Source organism: Sebastes fasciatus, chromosome 7 (genome assembly GCF_043250625.1).
Source record: "Sebastes fasciatus isolate fSebFas1 chromosome 7, fSebFas1.pri, whole genome shotgun sequence".
Lineage (NCBI taxonomy): Eukaryota > Metazoa > Chordata > Actinopteri > Perciformes > Sebastidae > Sebastes > Sebastes fasciatus.
This window is the reverse complement of record NC_133801.1, coordinates 7,888,899-7,905,870: the sequence shown is the minus strand read 5'-3', so window position 1 is coordinate 7,905,870 and position 16,972 is coordinate 7,888,899. Positions and strand designations below refer to the sequence as shown.

The window sequence follows — 16,972 nt, the reverse complement described above, 5'->3', positions numbered from 1 at the left end:
TTATACATAGCAACAGTCTGCTATAAAGAAATAACCGACTGTAAAATGCTGTGATTGACCAATCAGAATTGAGTATTCAACAAAGCCGTGTAATAAAAATCATGAGAAGAGTGAATTTGTGTGTAAATGAACATCACCTTATATTATGTTGAATAGGTAAACCAGCCTTTTTGAAGAGATATATGTTTGATAAATCACAACTTAGTTTTATGCATGTTATTGAAAACATACACACGTTAAATACGTTATAAATGAGATCAAATAAATGCATTTAGTAGGGCTGTCTCGGTGAAGGAATTTCCCCTGCGGTGATAATGATTGGCTCAACAGTGCGATATGCGGTTTTATTGCAACTTTATTTTTTTTGCAAATTAATTTTATTCCTAAAAACATGGCAAAAATCTACTTTTTATGAAGTGATAAAAAGAAATATTCAAAATCCCCTTTGTAAAACCTTTGACTAATATATGCCAACAAAATGAAACAAGAATTTTGAACCTGACTCAAATGTTTATATTGCTGTTCTGGGATTTTATGCATATTAACACATTTAATATGTAAACATACATTTTCAGAAAACTTGTAATACTTCAAATAATTGTCTTTATGTAAGTAATCAACTGGGGAAGTTTCATGGTGATATAGTGTATATTAGTTAAAGTTTTTACCCTATTCACCTGTAGTGTCTTCCCTTAAATGCACAATTAAATATAAATCATAGTCCGCATTGACTCAGGAGAACTAGACGTGCACATCAGCCAACAATATGAACTCCTGAGTATTAATTGCTCTCTTATATGATGTGTAGGTGAGTTTTATAACTCCATTTCATCCGCTTTATTGATTTCTTGAGCCAAAGTTTTAGAAGGAGTCACTTTGAAAACATCTTCAGGCTACTTGAGACTTTATTGAGTTTACATTTTACCTGGCTTTTTGTTCTCGCACCTTTTATTCCAGTGCAGGAAGCCGTTGCAGATTGAATCAACGTGTAACAGTATACAGTAATGGCCTTCTAACCTGATGAAACACTTTTAAACCGCATTACACACACTCTTTAAAACTGGAGTGAAGGATCACATCCCACTGTGCTCTACGGAGCAGTGAGACTGTTGGTAGTAGACTTTCCTATTTTAAACTTTTTTATAATTGTGACTGATTCGCAGTGTAGTGACAAATAATTGCCATTAGGTGGCGTCGCTTGTATTTAACCTCTGAAGAGTGACTTATAGAACTGCTAAGCATAGTAACCCCACAGAAACACTGCTACAGCCATCATAATGAGAGCGTTCGTATCCACAGTGTACTTCCATACCGGGTCCTCGCTGATGTCAGGCAGCTTCTCTGATGCCTCAGGTGTGTCTTGCTCGTTGGCCTGGGAGCCGCTGCCTTCCCCGCTGCCACAGAACCGACCAACCAGGCGACAGATACAAGACTTTTCTTCCTCTTCAACCACTGAGAGGAAGACAGAGGAGTCAGCACTTTCTCTTCCATTTGTCTTTGTCTTTGTGACGTCCTCTTTCTTTCCTTACCTGCATCACTGTTCTCCCTCCTCCTCTCCTCGGCCTCTCTCCGGGCTTCTCTCCCTTTCTTCTCTTGCTCCCAGTCCAAATCCTCCCTCTCCTCTTGGGAGTGACGCAAGCTGAACACCAGACGATGGAGCTGAGAGGAAAACAAATTCATAAGACACAGAAACAGACACCATTTGTACATTTATAAACTATTTCAACTGTTTATCCATTACTTTTAGCGAAGTGTGAAGTGTCTTATTTCACCCATAATGCATTGCGTGACAGGCTATCTAAGTCACTCTTACATTAGTCACTCATCAGGAAGCTTTATGCAACAGGTACATTTAAGTGTCTATAGCAAGTCTCACTTAAAGTTATATTTAAGACAAAGACTAGGTCTATATTTATGCAACAGGCCCCCGGTCCTTTAAGGAATAAGATTTTGTCTTGGAACTTGATCAGACTGATATTTTGTGTACCTGTTACAGAAGTATCTGGGGCCTTAGTGAATCTGTGAGTTCAGTCACTTACATGTTGGTCGTCTATGGGCTGGCTGCAGTAGCTGACCATCAGCACCAGCACCGACGTACAGAAGAAGAGTATGATTGCAAAGTGGAGGTAATGGATCCCACACACCAGGAAAGGGCAGTCAGAGGGGAATATACAGCTGCCAGTACCGAACCAGAACTCAGGCAACATCCGACACAGACCCATCACCAGGCCGCCTATCAGACCCCAGAATGCACCCTGAAGGAGACAGATGGTATGTTATTGGTGTGATTCCACCAGGTGTTTAATATAATAACATGTTTCCATGATGTGTGTGTCATCTCACCTTTTCGTTGACCCTCTTCACAAACACAGCCAGGACGAAGACCGAGGCGATGGGTGGAGCCAGGTAGCTGGAGATGGACTGGATGTAATCAAACAGCTGACCGCTCTGAGCCGCCTGCACTACTGGGATCCAACAGATACTGACGGCTACGATGCACAGAACCCAGACTCTGAAGAGGAGAGGAATAAGAAGAAAGATATGGGAGGTCAAACCTATCCATATCAAGTCACAGCATCATGCATTCATACACTTTGGAATAGCCTTGTTTTTTTAACAGAAGCCCTTAAAATCAACTTTTAAAGTGCATGAAAACCCTTGTTTTTGCCTGTAGTGTCTCCCCTGAAGGTAACCTTTATTTACTGTAACACTGTCCATTTACCTGCCCACAATTAGGAGCTCACGCTCGGTGGCCTGTGGTCTGATGCGCGTCCAGATGTCCATAGTGAACAGGGTGCTGCTGCTGTTAAAGATGGAGGCCAGAGAGGACATGAGAGCAGCCAACATCACAGCAAGCATCAGGCCTCGCAGACCTGCACAGAGAGGAAGAAGAAGAAGAAGAAGAAGAAGAAGAAGAAGAAGAAGAAGAAGAAGAAGAAGAAGAAGAAGAAGAAGAAGAAGAAGAAGAAGAAGAAGAAGAAGAAGAAGAATAAGAAGAAGAAGAAGAAGAAGAAGAAGAAGAAGAAGAAGAAGAAGAAGAAGAAGAAGAAGAAGAAGAAGAAGAAGAAGAAGAAGAAGAAGAAGAAGAAGAAGAAGAAGGGGACAGAGAGAAGATCAGAGGAAGTTGGCCAAAAAGGTGTAGGTTGGGTAGGAAATGGAAGGTAAACTTATTTTTTAAAAGGTAGTTATTGTTATGTGTTTTTACCATTGGGCATGACTGACACCACCAGTTTAGGATAAGCGATGTTGGAGCAGCCGACCTCCGTTCCACACACACTCTTACACACCTCAGGGACAACACAGCCAACCTCATCTACAGGTGGAGGGAAACACAGATTTCTTTCTATGACATTTGCTTGATAAACGTACTGCCTATTATACTTTACTCTATGGTGTGTCTTTTGCTTTAAATGGGATTTTAAAGGACTTAAGTGTAAGCCACAGACCTGGGTAGAGGACCCTGCTGATCATGCCGGGGAACACCATGAGGAACATCGGCAGCAGTTTGAGGTAACCACACATGATGCAGCCGGCCTTCACATGGGTCAGACTACGAGCTGCAAGGCACCGCTGGACTATCACCTGGAGACATACAAGACTAGATAGATTATACTGTGCCAAGAAAAGAGTAGTTTGCAATTATCACTGTGACAAACATTTTCAAAGAGCAGGAAATCTAGTCGAGGATTATGGAGTTTATGTTCATGTTTGTGAGTATATAAGCACTTAAAGGTTCCATCAATTTTTGAATCAAGAAAAGCTGGTTTGGTAGTTGTGTTTGTGTCATGTAGCCTTCATTAGAGTCAAATACAAATATGGCAGACATGTTTCAATATAAACACATACACGCTAAAACAGCCAGTCTGAAATGACGTTTCAGTGTACCTCCTGTATATTATTTGGATCAATATTCACACCTGGCTGCTGACATATTGGTGTTTTCCTCAAGTTAACTAACGTTGCACATGGCTGTGATGAAGGCAACATGCAGAAACACCGTTTTTTTAATAATTGCAGTTTTCGTTGTATTAATCCTTTGGTTCTTAGGTCTACCTGATCATTCCTCTTCTTTAAGGATAGGCAAAGTTGCGAAATCGATTTTTCAAATACAGGAAACAGGACAAAAAGGGCGGTACATTAGCTGTAGTAGCTAATGCTATCTCACCAGCTAGCTGTAACTAACCACTGCAGTATGTTTTTTACATTTTATTTAAAAAAAAAAAAAATACACATTTCTATGGCATCGTATTTTTTATATGGTAAAGTAAGATGTTAAAAAGTCTGATATTGACTCATTTTAAACCAATATGTAGTATGTAGTATGTAGTATGTGTACCTTGAGCTCCAATACCAGCTCTCTGTGTCACGTCCTGCCCTCTCTCTCCCTATCCTTGAATTCCCCCTTAATGGTGCTAAATGCAAGATTGGGAGCATTTCTATTGCCTCCGCATGGCCTTATCTTCACATAGCAAATAGATGTTTAATACTATATTACTGCTCTGGATATCATATAGAGCACCTTTAAGATGAAGAGACTAAAACAAAGCTCAGGCTGACTGGGATGTTCACCTGGTCTGAACACCAGTACCATCCTCCCACTATAGCGATCCCAAACAGCACTCCAGGCCAGGGCAGGTCCCCAGTGGTCGGGTCCCTCAGCAGGCTGAAGGCATCCTGTCTAGGTGTGTAGCAGTGGGGGGAGATGTTGTAGCGCTGGGGGTCCATGGAGGAGAAATTACTGGGTATAGCAGAGCTGTATTTAGCCAGCAGAGCGCTGTAGCCTCCCACTTCAGCAAAAGCTAGAAGGGAGAAGGAGAAATGTTGAGTTCTTTGTCATTTATCAGTTCAGACTAATTATAGAAGGGCATCTTAATGCTGGACCCTAGTGGTGTCTTTCCATGATGACACTCCATTCAACTACATTAAATTCAGGTATGTATGGATATTCCCAATATTAACTAGTAAAACAAGACAGTAAAAAATAAGCACACTGTATTTCTTTCTTCTTTCCTCCTCAGCTCAATAGTCAAGAGCTGTCTTGTTGTCTGATACTGTCCTAACTGAAGATATGAGTCAGCTGCTGAGTCAGCACTATCGTCTCAATGCATCACCAATTCTGGAAAGGAGGTGGCTGTTTTCTTCCTCCTCCACTGGTTTCTCGCCCACGTTTATCTTGTCTGCCTCCTTTGTCGGTAATCTACACCAGTATTAGACTGAGATAGATATATATATATACACTGTATATGTTGACCTTGTATGAAAAAAATCAATAAAGTTGCAAGAGGTGTTTGTTGTTGTGTCGGCTGGAGGCGGAGAGTTTAGTGGCTCTGCAGCAGCGTCAGCGTACTGTACACCGCTGCAGTGAGATGAATGATTACTGACTCTAGTTAATCTGTTTCCTGTTGTGAAGACACAACTAAAGGCCTGGAGGGACTGACAGGAGCCAAAAACAAGAACTGTGTGTAATGTGAATGAATACTGGAAGATTAAATATGATGCTGCACAGTTTGTACTTACAGTAGCCGGTTAGGACGAAGGCCCCGGCGATGATGACAAAGGTCTGAACTGTGTCTGTGTACATCAGAGCAGCCAGGCCACCTGGTAACACACATTCACACACCTTAAAATACTAACAGAAATCTTGACATTTAAAAGAGGTACTCCAGCATTTTCATATTGCACTTACAGTACATAAGGTTGGGGGACTTGCAAGAGACAGGTTTGAAAAAGAATGGTCAAAATTGAAGCAGCAGAGAGTGAGATATCCGCCCTTTAAATTTCAGAGGGCTCCCTCCAGAGTTGCAGAAAACATTATACAAAGGCTGAAAAAAAGGTGGAGTAATCTGATCCTCATGTGTAAAATTGGTGGAGTGCCCCTTTAAATATACATGTATAGATAACTTTATGGACCAGGTTCAGGACATACAGTCTTATACATACCTGTAACAGTGTACAAGGCTGTTATTAACAGAAGGGTGATGACAGCTACGTAGATGTTCCACCCTAAAGCCTGCTGGATAAACACAGCTCCTGAAAACATGTCCACCTGGAGAGAGACAGAGGGAGGGAGGGAGTGAAGGAAGAAACACTCATACTGTATGTTTCATGTTGTCAGACAGGATGACTCACTGAGATCTTGGTGAAGATGTAGAGGAACAGAGAGATGACGGAGAGGTAAAGGCTGATCCTGGTCCCTCCGAACCTCTTCTTCAGGTACTGGGGCATAGTGATCACCTAACACACACAATGTGTATATATACTGTATATAGGACATTACAGAAGTCATCACATCAGTGAACCAGTCTGAACTACTCACCCCAGCTGTGAGGTAGACAGGTACAAACAACCAGCCCAGCAGCAGCACGATGAACAGAGCCTGACACAGCAGATAAAAAACACACAATAACAGTTCAGTGTTTTAAAATGGTGATTAATGAGAGTTGTAAGTATATAATGTGACTTACATTCCACTCAAAGCCTCCCACAGCGATGCCACTAGCTGCCCCGGTGCCTGCCAGGCCCACGAAGTGACCACTACCAATGTTGCTGGCAAACAGAGACGCACCAACCTAGATTTAAAAAGAACATTAGAGAACATATTCTGTTGCAGAAAAGTGTCTTTAACCAGTCAGCCTGGTCTGTCAGAGGTTCAACAGAGTGGAATAATACTCCAATCACATCAGACAACTAAACACTTACAGATCTTTCAGTAATCAGTTAAAACAATGGATGATTAATACACACACATCTCTTTTTGCTGCTTATACAGTATGTCCTTCTTGTCTGCAATGTTGTTTTATATGTATAAATGTCACTACTGCTTCTACTGCTTTTAATAACTGTTTCCTTTTCCAACATTTAAACTTCATGTCCTGTTTCATGTTTTTGATCTGAAGACTTTTAAACTGCATACCCCGTTTATGTTTTGATGTATTTTAGGAAGTCTTTTGTAACACCTTGGCTCGGAACAACATATGAAAAATAGCCTTTTGGCCTTTTTTATACTTATGTGTATTTATTAATTTGCACTGTCCCTTCTCAAATAAACTAAACTAAACCAAGCCATATATTGCCCCTTTTCTGGAAGGAACCACAGCATTTGGTTGCTTATTAAGATCTCAAAGGATATGCCCGGTATTTGGACAAACTTTGCCTCTCCATTACAAGAAGTACTGAACTTTAAAACTTATGTACAGAATAAGACATTTTTCAGTGGAAAAATAAACGTGACGGCGCCCTCTGGTGGACAAACTATCAAATGATAACTTTTCTAAATGACCTCAAGCATATCTTTTGCATTTCTGTGCCATAACTTCTTATTATCGACCAACACATACACTGATACATAATAGCTATATACTGTATTTATCAGTGTTGCTCTACATTGAACTCACCGGCCACCAGGTCATGGTGCGTCCTGCCAAGAAATATCCTCCAACTGTCCCACGGTTGGTGCGAAACATGGCCTGAAAACACAGACAGGATGATTCTGTTAATATTCTCACAAACCAAATGCAGTGCTAGGCTTTACCTCTCCTCTCCTTAAACATGTGACAGACATATTTTTATTCAGTCATCATAATTTCCTGATAAGACTAACACTGGTGCACTCACCCAAATACCGACACTGATAACCATGATGAAATATCCAACAATGACGGCGATGTCTGCTGGGTTGTTGATGATCCCTTTGTCTGATGAAGGATTCTCCATATTCTCCACTTAAATACACTTTGTTTAACCTGTAGCTTGATTTAATTTAGCTTTGCTTCTAATAAAGCTTAAAAAAAATAAATCACATTCAGCTGCAAAAACACCAAGATAGACCAAGAAAAGAAGAGCGATGCATGGGCAGTAGATGTGTGGTGGTCAGTCCAAGTGAGACCTTTGGCCAGCTGGGATAATGGGCAGTGTCAGCAGTTTATTAATTACAGTAATTATTAACACCAAACCATGAAAAACAGGGTTTCAGTCATGTAGTTCCACCGGATTTTCGACATTTTACACACAGAGGTGAAGACTTGCAGATATTGTTGGCCTCTTTTCATAAGTTCCTGCAGTAGTAAAAAACAAAAAGTCACCAGTGGAAACCACATAAGCAAACAGTCCTTTAATCATTTGATAGCACTGCTTTCATCAAAACATCCATTTGCCTTTCAGCTCACAAACTTGATCAGATTGTACAGATGAGGGCAACTTCACGTCTCTGAATGGACACACAGTATCACACAGAGTGTGGATGTGTGGATGTGTGTGTGTGTGTGTGTGTGTGTGTGTGTGTGTGTGTGTGTGTGTGCACAGAGCTGGTGTTGAACGCCTCAGCATAGAAAACATGCACACAATCACCTGTCACATGTCACACGAGCTGTAAGCACACGAAGGAAAAGAAAATTTGACATTTCAAGGTGAAAATTCCGAGCATGATATTTGAAATGAGAAAAAGACAATGTGACGTGATTTTTTTTTTCTAGAAACACAAACTGAAGCTCACAAAGAAGAAATATATCTGTTGTGTGTTTGACGAGTGAACATACTACTGAAATAAAGTGAGCATTAGAGATCATTATGTTATAATGAAGCTGTAGTGATAGCTGTGTCACTGGAGAGTTCTCGCTAGAAATAACTGGTGTTAAACATCTGCTGTTAGCTGGGAGATTAGGGAAGTAACACTACCCTGTTCTCAAGAGACTCATTGTAACTCTGGAAAATTATGAAAACTACTTGATTCTACTGGTTGGTTTATTCAGTGGAAAGCAGTTATGAGACATATCTGATCACAAAGCTGGTTTATTTCTTTCTTTTTGGGGGAGCTACTTGAATTTGGCTTCAACGGTCTGGTTTTGCAATTACATTATATGAAAAAGGCTTTTTTTCTCACCAAATTAATGCTTTTTAGCAGATTTCAATTTTTAACTGCCTCAGTAAACTTAAATAAATCCACTTCTCAGGTCTAGGAAACTGTACAGTCACACTTTGTCTTATCCTAGTTATACAGCAGCAACGATTAATCGATTAGTTGTCAACTCTTAAATTAATCGCCAACTATTTTGATAATCGATTAAATCGGTTTGAGTAATTTTTTTAAGAAAAAAGTAAATATTCTGTGATTCCAGCTTCTTAAATGTGAATATTTCCTAATTCTTTACTCCTCTATGACAGTAAACTGAATATCTTTGACATCTGAGGACGTCATCTTGGGCTTTGGGAAACACTGGTCGACATTTTTCACCATTTTCTGACATTTTATAAACCAAACAACTAATCGAATAAATGATAAAGTAATCAACAGATGAATCAACAATGAAAATAATCGTTAGTTGCAACCCTAGTTATGAGACAAACCTGACCACAAAGCTGATTTAATTTCAGTCTTTTCTGATTGAATTTGTCTTCAATGGACTGGCTTTACATTATGTTCTGTGAAAAAGCCTCTTTTTCTCACCAAATTAATGCATTTTAGCAGTTTTCAATTCTTAAGTTTCAGACTGACATTGATTTACTGCTTCAGTAAACTTAAATAAATCCACTTTGCAGGTCAGGATCCTGTACTGTCACTTTGTCTTATCCCAGTTGTAAGAGTTGAAAAAGATATCCTATTTTGCCATTACAGATGCACATCCTGTATCCATCTTTGTTTTAGTTTATCTAAACTGTATCAATGTTAACCTATCTAAAGTTACGTCTGGAAACTAATATCTGACCTGCAGTAATAAAAACTTTGAAGAGATAGTGAGGTCAACTCAGCAACTCTGAGTTAATTAACTGCCTTAGCATTTGAAACCGATTCATTTTAAAGTTATAGAAATCTTTCAGGGATTTATCAGGGATGCATCTGACTTTAAGCCTTCAGTTTCATGAATTAAGAGTTGCTCCATAATGGAAAAAATAAAAATAAAATATCCATATATGTTCTGGCCCTGTTTGGTAGTTTGCAATCTGATGACAACACTATGGTAGATTCTGCCCTTTTAAGAGACAGCTGGCTGTGTTTTTCATGTGCACATATCTCCAACATAGTTTGATCAATTTGAATAAATAAGAGAGGAAAACAGAAGGAAACATGGTGGCTTACAGCAAAACAATGTGCTTACATTTGTGGGCAAACTTTCTGACCTTTTCATAAAAATCAGAATTCAAGAATTAAGTTACTTTAAAACCCGTTCAGATCTCAACACATCTGAGCTTATAGTGCCTTCCTCCTGCAGGACGCCCGGGGCGCTGCAGTCAGAGCAAAAAGTTTCCATTTCAAAACAACAACAAAAATACCTTTGAAATATATTTCAATAAATTAGGTGCAGTGCTTAATGTGTTCAAATAATCCATAACCTCCATAACACCAAAACACATTCACGAGTCCCGTGGCTGGAGCAATTGAAAAATAAAAATGTCATTTAGTCACGGCTGCTGAATCAAGTAAAGACAACTGGTCACCTGGGCTCGAACGTTGAGGAAAGGTGCGCTAGTCTAGACACAAGGATGCTGTTGGTCATCTTCACGACACCTTTACACATTTACCTTCTGTCGCTGAAATCACACCGCCACGCTAGCTGAAAAGGACAGCTCTAGTTTTTCTTTGCAGCGAACCATCATGAGCATCTACCAAAATCCCTTTGACAGGGGCTTTTCTATCCTTAAAGCACACATTGTCATGTGTACTAATATGGAAGATGGTGTTCAGGGGCCTCATTACAGAAAAACATCCTAACTGCTTGTCCTATCTTAACTTCAGTTTCAAATATAGATATTACAGAAGCAATTCCTAAACTCATGACTGTGTCCTATCTTATCTCAGACCTCCTATCTACTCTTAACTTAAGAAATCCGAACGAGACCTGTAAATTTGATTCTTCAATCGGCACTCGTCCCGTCATGCCTGCATCTTTGAACAGAATGTACCGGTAAACTACTCGAGATGGACAAGCCACAGTATCAACGACTCTCACTTGTCACCGGCTAGCTAGCGTTACATTTTTATCTACGAGGATTCGGAGGCACTAATCGTGTCGGTAGGAAAACATGTTTCTGTAACAACAACAATCCTAAATGTCATTCTAAACTGAGATAAGATAGGATTTCAGATTTAGGAAGTTTCTGTAACAAGGCCTCAGGCTATCATCTTTCATTCGCTTTGCGTATTGTCCAGCCCTTTCTCCCACTGCTATGTTCCACTTGTTATAAGAGCATTTAAGAACACCGAACAAGTAAAAGTCTGTGTTTAACACATGGGCTGCCATGTTTGAGATCATAGTGAGACCAGTGAACGGGGCTTTGCGAGAGTTCAACACTGGCCAGGGTCTTGGGAACAGGTAGGTCAGACTATCCTGATGTTGTGAAGGGTGAACCTGAACAAATGAGCCGTTGATGTGCCGTACCAAGACCCACTGACTGATGTCAGAACAGAACATTCACCTCTTCACTGGTTTACAAGTTTGGCGTTTCCTATGATATGTTTCCACTCAAGTCATTTCTATAGCCCTTAATTGCAGTTTCAAAGGGGCCTTACGGGCCCCCATTAGAGAACAAACTGGGTTTAGGCAGATAAAGTGGAACATAGCTGCGGTCAGAGATGTGTCCGTATCCTTGTGTCTAAACTAAACGCTGCTGAAAAATTCACAGCATTGAAATAGTTCAGCCTTAAAAAATTACACCAGCAAAAAGCTGAAATTAACTTTACACTTTAAAAAAAAAAAAAATATTAAAAGGCCCTTTTCTCTCTCTCAAAGGATTTTACTGATCTGACAAATTGGGTTACATTCAGGTGCATGTTGCCTGACTTTTAACCAGTTTCTGGCTCCACTTGCTCTCTGCCTGTACATTTGACTCTCCATAATACATTTCATACCATCTGTCTGCACCCAGTCCATTATAGACGACTCTGGGCTGCACTCAGATTGTATAAAATGGTCTCTTTCTTCAACACCAAAGGAGCTAATTCAAACTCAGCCTGGAGCTCATCTCTGTGTCATATGATCGGTTCACTCGTACTGGTCCCTATCGAGCTAGTCAGCGGCCTTCTTGCAGTTTTCTTTGGCTAGTCTCAGTCTGGACAGGATGTGTTTCTTAGGGAACTTTAAAGTGGTGCACCCAAACTGGCTCACCCCTCCAGTGTCTCCGGGGAGTTTCTCTCGTCTCTGGACCCAGCTGCGCCAGCCGGGCTTCCAGCAGTACACACTGTCATAAAACCGTGAGCCGTTTTCACCACCCAGCACATAAATCCTGCGTTTCCACCTGGCCACGCCCCCGGCTGCAATCCGCCGCGGCAGCCCGGGAAATACCACAGGGCTCGGGGCGCGGTCGCTTCCACCACCTGCACCCCCCCGCTGCTCCGCGGTGACCATCACCCCTCCCCCAGTCACCTCCCTCTCTACCCCAGACCCCCTTCCCTCTCTGAAAAACAGCACACGCCCAGTGGCGTCTAAAGTCTCCAGATTAGTGTAATTTCCATCCAGGAACTTGGTGGTATCCCTCATGTATCCCCCGATGGCACAAACTCCTCCTCGCACTGCTACTCCTCCAGCGAGACAAGTGGCGCCGGAGTCCAGAGCGACGCGTGTCCAGCAGTCTGTTAGTGTGTGATAAATAAGCACCCCCGAGTGGACCACAGCCCTGTTCTGTTCAAGTGTGGTTCCACCCAGGAGGTAAAGTCGTCCACGCAATGCCGAGCAGGCGAAGGCGCGCAGAGGGAGCGGTAACCGAGGCCCCGGGGCCCACTGAAGCGTAGTCAGCTCCAGGGTCTCGCTGGAGTCCAGCAGAGCTGAGCGGTTACTACCACCCAAGGCGTAGACTGACTCTCCACAGCCCAGCAGGCCTAGCATGGCTCGCGGCTGGACCATGGAGGGCCGCTCTATCCAGCGGTCCAACACTGCATCATATTCATGCACGGCTGCAGACACAGAGCCTGTCCGCAGGATCCCGCCCGCTACAAACAGCCGGTCGCCTACAGCCGTACAGCCGGGACTGACCAGTGAACCCAGCGCAGCTAACTTCTCCCACTTCCCTGTCCGAGGGTCAAAGCAGTCCACTGTGTAGTCTCTTGCAGCTACATTCTCCTCCTCCCGAGGTGTCAGGTCCACACAGACGATCTTCTTCTCAAACATGCCCTCCCGTGGTCTCAGAGGCCCCCCGAGGCCCTCGCCAGCTGCAGCGGGCCCCAACTCCTGGCATAGTCGTCGGCTTTCTTCCTGGGACAGCAGTCCCGGCCGCAGGTGGTGGAGTAGCGCCGGCATGTGGGCGTAGCGATCTAAGGGTTGGTGCTCTGCCCAGCGGCGCGCCGCGTCGTAAACCTCTGCTTCGGAGTCCACCCCCAGACGGTCAGAGCTCAGGAGGCTGCCCAAGGTGCCGTGGTCAAGCAGGAGGAAGTCTTTCTGCCGGGCCACCCGGGGGAAGTGCTGGGCGACAAGCCGCAAAGAGGCGCGCAGCAGCAGCTGGTCGTGGTGAGAGCGAGCCAGAGAGTACATCCCCAGGCAGTTATCCACTGAGAGGTGCTCAAATAGAAACCTGGAGAGAGAAGAGTAGAAGAAAACCACAAGTGGAGAGAAAGACAGAGGAGTAGAGAAGAGGGGAAATGAGACAAGAAGGTTTAAAGTTTCTTTAGAAACCTAAAGTCAAAGTAAATATATAGCCACCTGAATTGTAAAGTCTAATGAACTTGATCATCCATCACTTTCATACAGCAGATTTACCTGGAGCACAGGTCCTGAAGGGGCATGACCTGAAGCCGGTTGGCGGCCACAAAGAGATCCTCGGCGGTGTCCAGAGAGAGCCCCGCCTCACCGGTGTACACAAACTGGATGACAGTCTCCATGACGGACGGCGTCACTTCCTCCAGTCGGATCTCAGTGAGGCGGGACTCCACCAGGGGGCTGGTGAACATGGCCCGAAAGTACGGGCTCACGGCTGCTAGGAGGACTCTGAGAGGAGAGAAGCACGGAGGATAGAAGAGAACTGTTTCAGAAGACATACTCACAAGATGTAGCTCACTGTCAAACCAACGTGTTTGATATCTTTTACCTCCTTGATATCAAACAGTTTCCTACAAGAACAGAGCTGGCCTGTATAATTGCATATTCATCAGAAGTTACATCTGCTTTGCATTCTATGTTATAACAAGTGGTGAGATTATTATTAAACAAATCTGTAATTCAATTGGAAGAAAATTAATCAATGATACCTTTGATACTTGATTAATGGTTTAAGTCATTTATCCAGTAAAATATCAAATTGTATACACTTTTGACATTGTCTTATCTAGTCTTTCACTCCTTAACCTTGAACAATCAGAGACCCATTCAAATGGTTATTTTCTTCACGCAAAACACAGGACAGACAGAGGCCCATTGCTGTTAACAAAGGACACAGAGAACTGCTTGAAGGGGTTTCTACTGTAATTGTGTTCCCTCTGTATCAGCTTCTTTGTATGATGTAGCAGTCATACCTGTGACACATGAACTTCTTTCCCTCAACAAGTAGAGTGACATCACACAGCTGCTGAGCATCCAGGAGCTGCTTTAATCCTAAAAATACAGCAGAAAGAGGGAGGAGAAACAGAAGAAGATTTAGACAGAGCAGAAGGAGTATCGGAATAGAGAGGTGAAACTAGGAGGGCTCTCTCTATCCTCATCACTTATCGGTCTCACCATGTGTGATGTAGTCTCCCAGCGGCGTGGTGCTGTCATCAGGGAAGTCCTCCTCCTCGGAGTCGCTGTCCGACAGCGGTTCTCCTCCACCCCCGTCCCCATCCTGCCACGGCTGGGGACGCCAGGTGACTGTGCCCCCCCGCACAGCATTCATCTGGAGGTACAGTAAATACACAAACACTCAGAGAATTATTCACAGAGAAGGTTTTACACTTTAACCTTCACTCATGAAAATACCTATCTGTAACAGACAGGCCTTGGTAGATAGAGTCCTATAACAGATAACACCTATCTCTATGGAAAAATGTTGCTTTCCAGACAAAACTAATACAGTTTAGGTAAATATTGTGTGCTACAGAGTTACCCTTCTCCCTTGCTGCAGAATGTTTCCATTATCAGAATGATATGTCTTCACAAAAGACTGGCTATAATGAATAACAAAACACAAAGCAGATTCTTGTTGTATTGCATCAGTTTAGAGGTGTTACACTGAAAACTGCAACCACCGAAATCAGAGAGTCAGCAAAATGTGACCACACTGTACCTATCTTTTACTTTTCTTTCAAAGTTTTGTGAATATATCTTTACATTAAAATAAATAAAATATGAAAATGCATTTAAGTGTTTAAAATTGTTTTGTTTTGTGTGTTTTCTGTCACATATTTGCCTCAGGTACAGTGGGGTCACACTTTTTGACAACAGCCATTCTGTTGCTAGGGCAACAGCTTTGGTCCAGGTCTACTTCCTGTCAGCTACTGCATTAACAAGCATTGCAACCAGAAATACAAAGATAGATAGATAGATAGATAGATAGATAGATAGATAGATAGATAGATAGATAGATAGATAGTAACTTTATTGATCCCGAGGGAAATCAAGTTTCCAGCATCACAGTTCCATAGTGCAAAACATGTTAGTAAAAAGGCAGTAAAAAACTCATTAGTGCAAAGTACAAAAAATATATCAGATATAAAAATACAAGAAGATGCAGAAAACTGTGATACAAAACTATTAAAAAAGTGTATATAGTGCAGAACAGACTATTAAAACTGAGTATAGTGCAGGGTAACTCCAGCAGCTTAGTCTATGAAAGTGCACTGTGTGCATTATTATCTAAAGGGACCCATTTATAATGTTTATGTTGTCAAGTTTGAAAAGGTCTATAACAAATACATATGTGTCCTCCCAGTGATATAGCAGCATTAAAAGTAAAGACATGTTTTAAGACATATAAATATACTCTTTATGGAATATTACTTGCATCAGTTTAGAGGTGTTACACTGAAATCAGAGAGCCGGCAAAATGTGACCCTCACTGTACCTATCTTTTACTTTTCTTTCAAAGTTTTGTGAATATATCTTTACATTAAAAATAAATAAAATATGAAAATACATTTATGTGATTTAAAAAATGTAGTTTTGTGTTTTTTCTGTCATATATTTGCATCATTTATTACACAGGTACAGTGGGGGTCAGGCTTTATAAATGGTGACCTCTTGCTGCTGGTCACAGATTTCCTTGGTGACAGATTTCAGTGCAACACCTGTAAGAAGCTCACAGTTACCTTTGCTCTTCTTCTGGTTTCCACCGTGAAGCCTGGTTGGGTCTCCCTCTTAACAGGAATCGGTGGGTGCAGGGCTAACTGAGTATCAGAGCACCCCGGTGGTTGTTACCAGACGCGTTCTGCTCTCATCTGGGTGTGTTTTAGTCCTGAAACAGGGCTCGTCCTGTCGGCCTGTGGAGCAGACTCGTCGAGCTACTCGGTGCTCATTCAGCCCACCAACATCACTAACGGTCACTAACGGTCACCAACGGTCACCAACGGTTACTAACTGACGGACCCAAAACTAGCTTACAAAGGAGCACATCTCCCGCTGTGTGAAAGCTTCACCTCCTAACAACATATCAGTCGACCTGTACATCATGAACACCCGCCCAGCTCTCCGTGGTGAGGCAGCAGTGAAGAGGATAGTGTTTTAGAGCACTAAAGGGCTGTAAATGAGGACTGAGTTCAGGTTAAAGTCGGCCGCACTTGTCACGTCTGAACCGGATTACCGCAACGCTAAACTTCCGCTCCTCTGATTGGCTGACCTTTGGCTCGTGACGTGATTGTTTAGACCGGAAATAAGTCGTTTTCTGGAAAATACATAAAATATGTATTATTTATTATTATTATTCCATATGTGATAAATGTTGTGTAAAATAGCAGCTATATTTTAAAAATAATTTAAAAAAATTAGCACATTTGTTTTATTTTTATTTTTTTCTCCCCGAAATACTAATTTCCGCATTCATGCTGCGTTCAAGGCACATAGGACATTTTAGAAGTACTTCC

The 16,972-nt window shown here is 42.1% G+C and overlaps 2 protein-coding genes across 2 annotated transcripts; both read right to left on the bottom strand.

Annotated features, from left to right (window-relative positions):
• Positions 1 to 887: 887 nt before the first annotated feature.
• On the bottom strand, positions 888 to 7,878 carry slc5a2 (solute carrier family 5 member 2). Its single transcript, XM_074641314.1, has 15 exons — positions 7,615 to 7,878; positions 7,395 to 7,466; positions 6,465 to 6,569; positions 6,317 to 6,376; positions 6,130 to 6,234; positions 5,941 to 6,046; positions 5,518 to 5,598; positions 4,570 to 4,799; positions 3,447 to 3,582; positions 3,206 to 3,313; positions 2,723 to 2,873; positions 2,344 to 2,512; positions 2,040 to 2,255; positions 1,530 to 1,659; positions 888 to 1,452 (listed from the first exon to the last, which is right to left on the bottom strand). The coding sequence occupies exons 1-15, from the start codon at positions 7,711 to 7,713 to the stop codon at positions 1,235 to 1,237; spliced, it is 1,986 nt and encodes a 661-aa protein (XP_074497415.1). The 5' UTR covers positions 7,714 to 7,878; the 3' UTR covers positions 888 to 1,234.
• Positions 7,879 to 11,044: 3,166 nt separating this feature from the next.
• On the bottom strand, positions 11,045 to 16,693 carry LOC141771259 (kelch repeat and BTB domain-containing protein 8). The gene is made up of 5 exons (XM_074641315.1): positions 16,202 to 16,693; positions 14,637 to 14,790; positions 14,435 to 14,513; positions 13,683 to 13,910; positions 11,045 to 13,497 (listed from the first exon to the last, which is right to left on the bottom strand). The coding sequence occupies exons 2-5, from the start codon at positions 14,788 to 14,790 to the stop codon at positions 12,000 to 12,002; spliced, it is 1,959 nt and encodes a 652-aa protein (XP_074497416.1). The 5' UTR covers positions 16,202 to 16,693; the 3' UTR covers positions 11,045 to 11,999.
• Between the last annotated feature and the right edge of the window lie 279 nt (positions 16,694 to 16,972).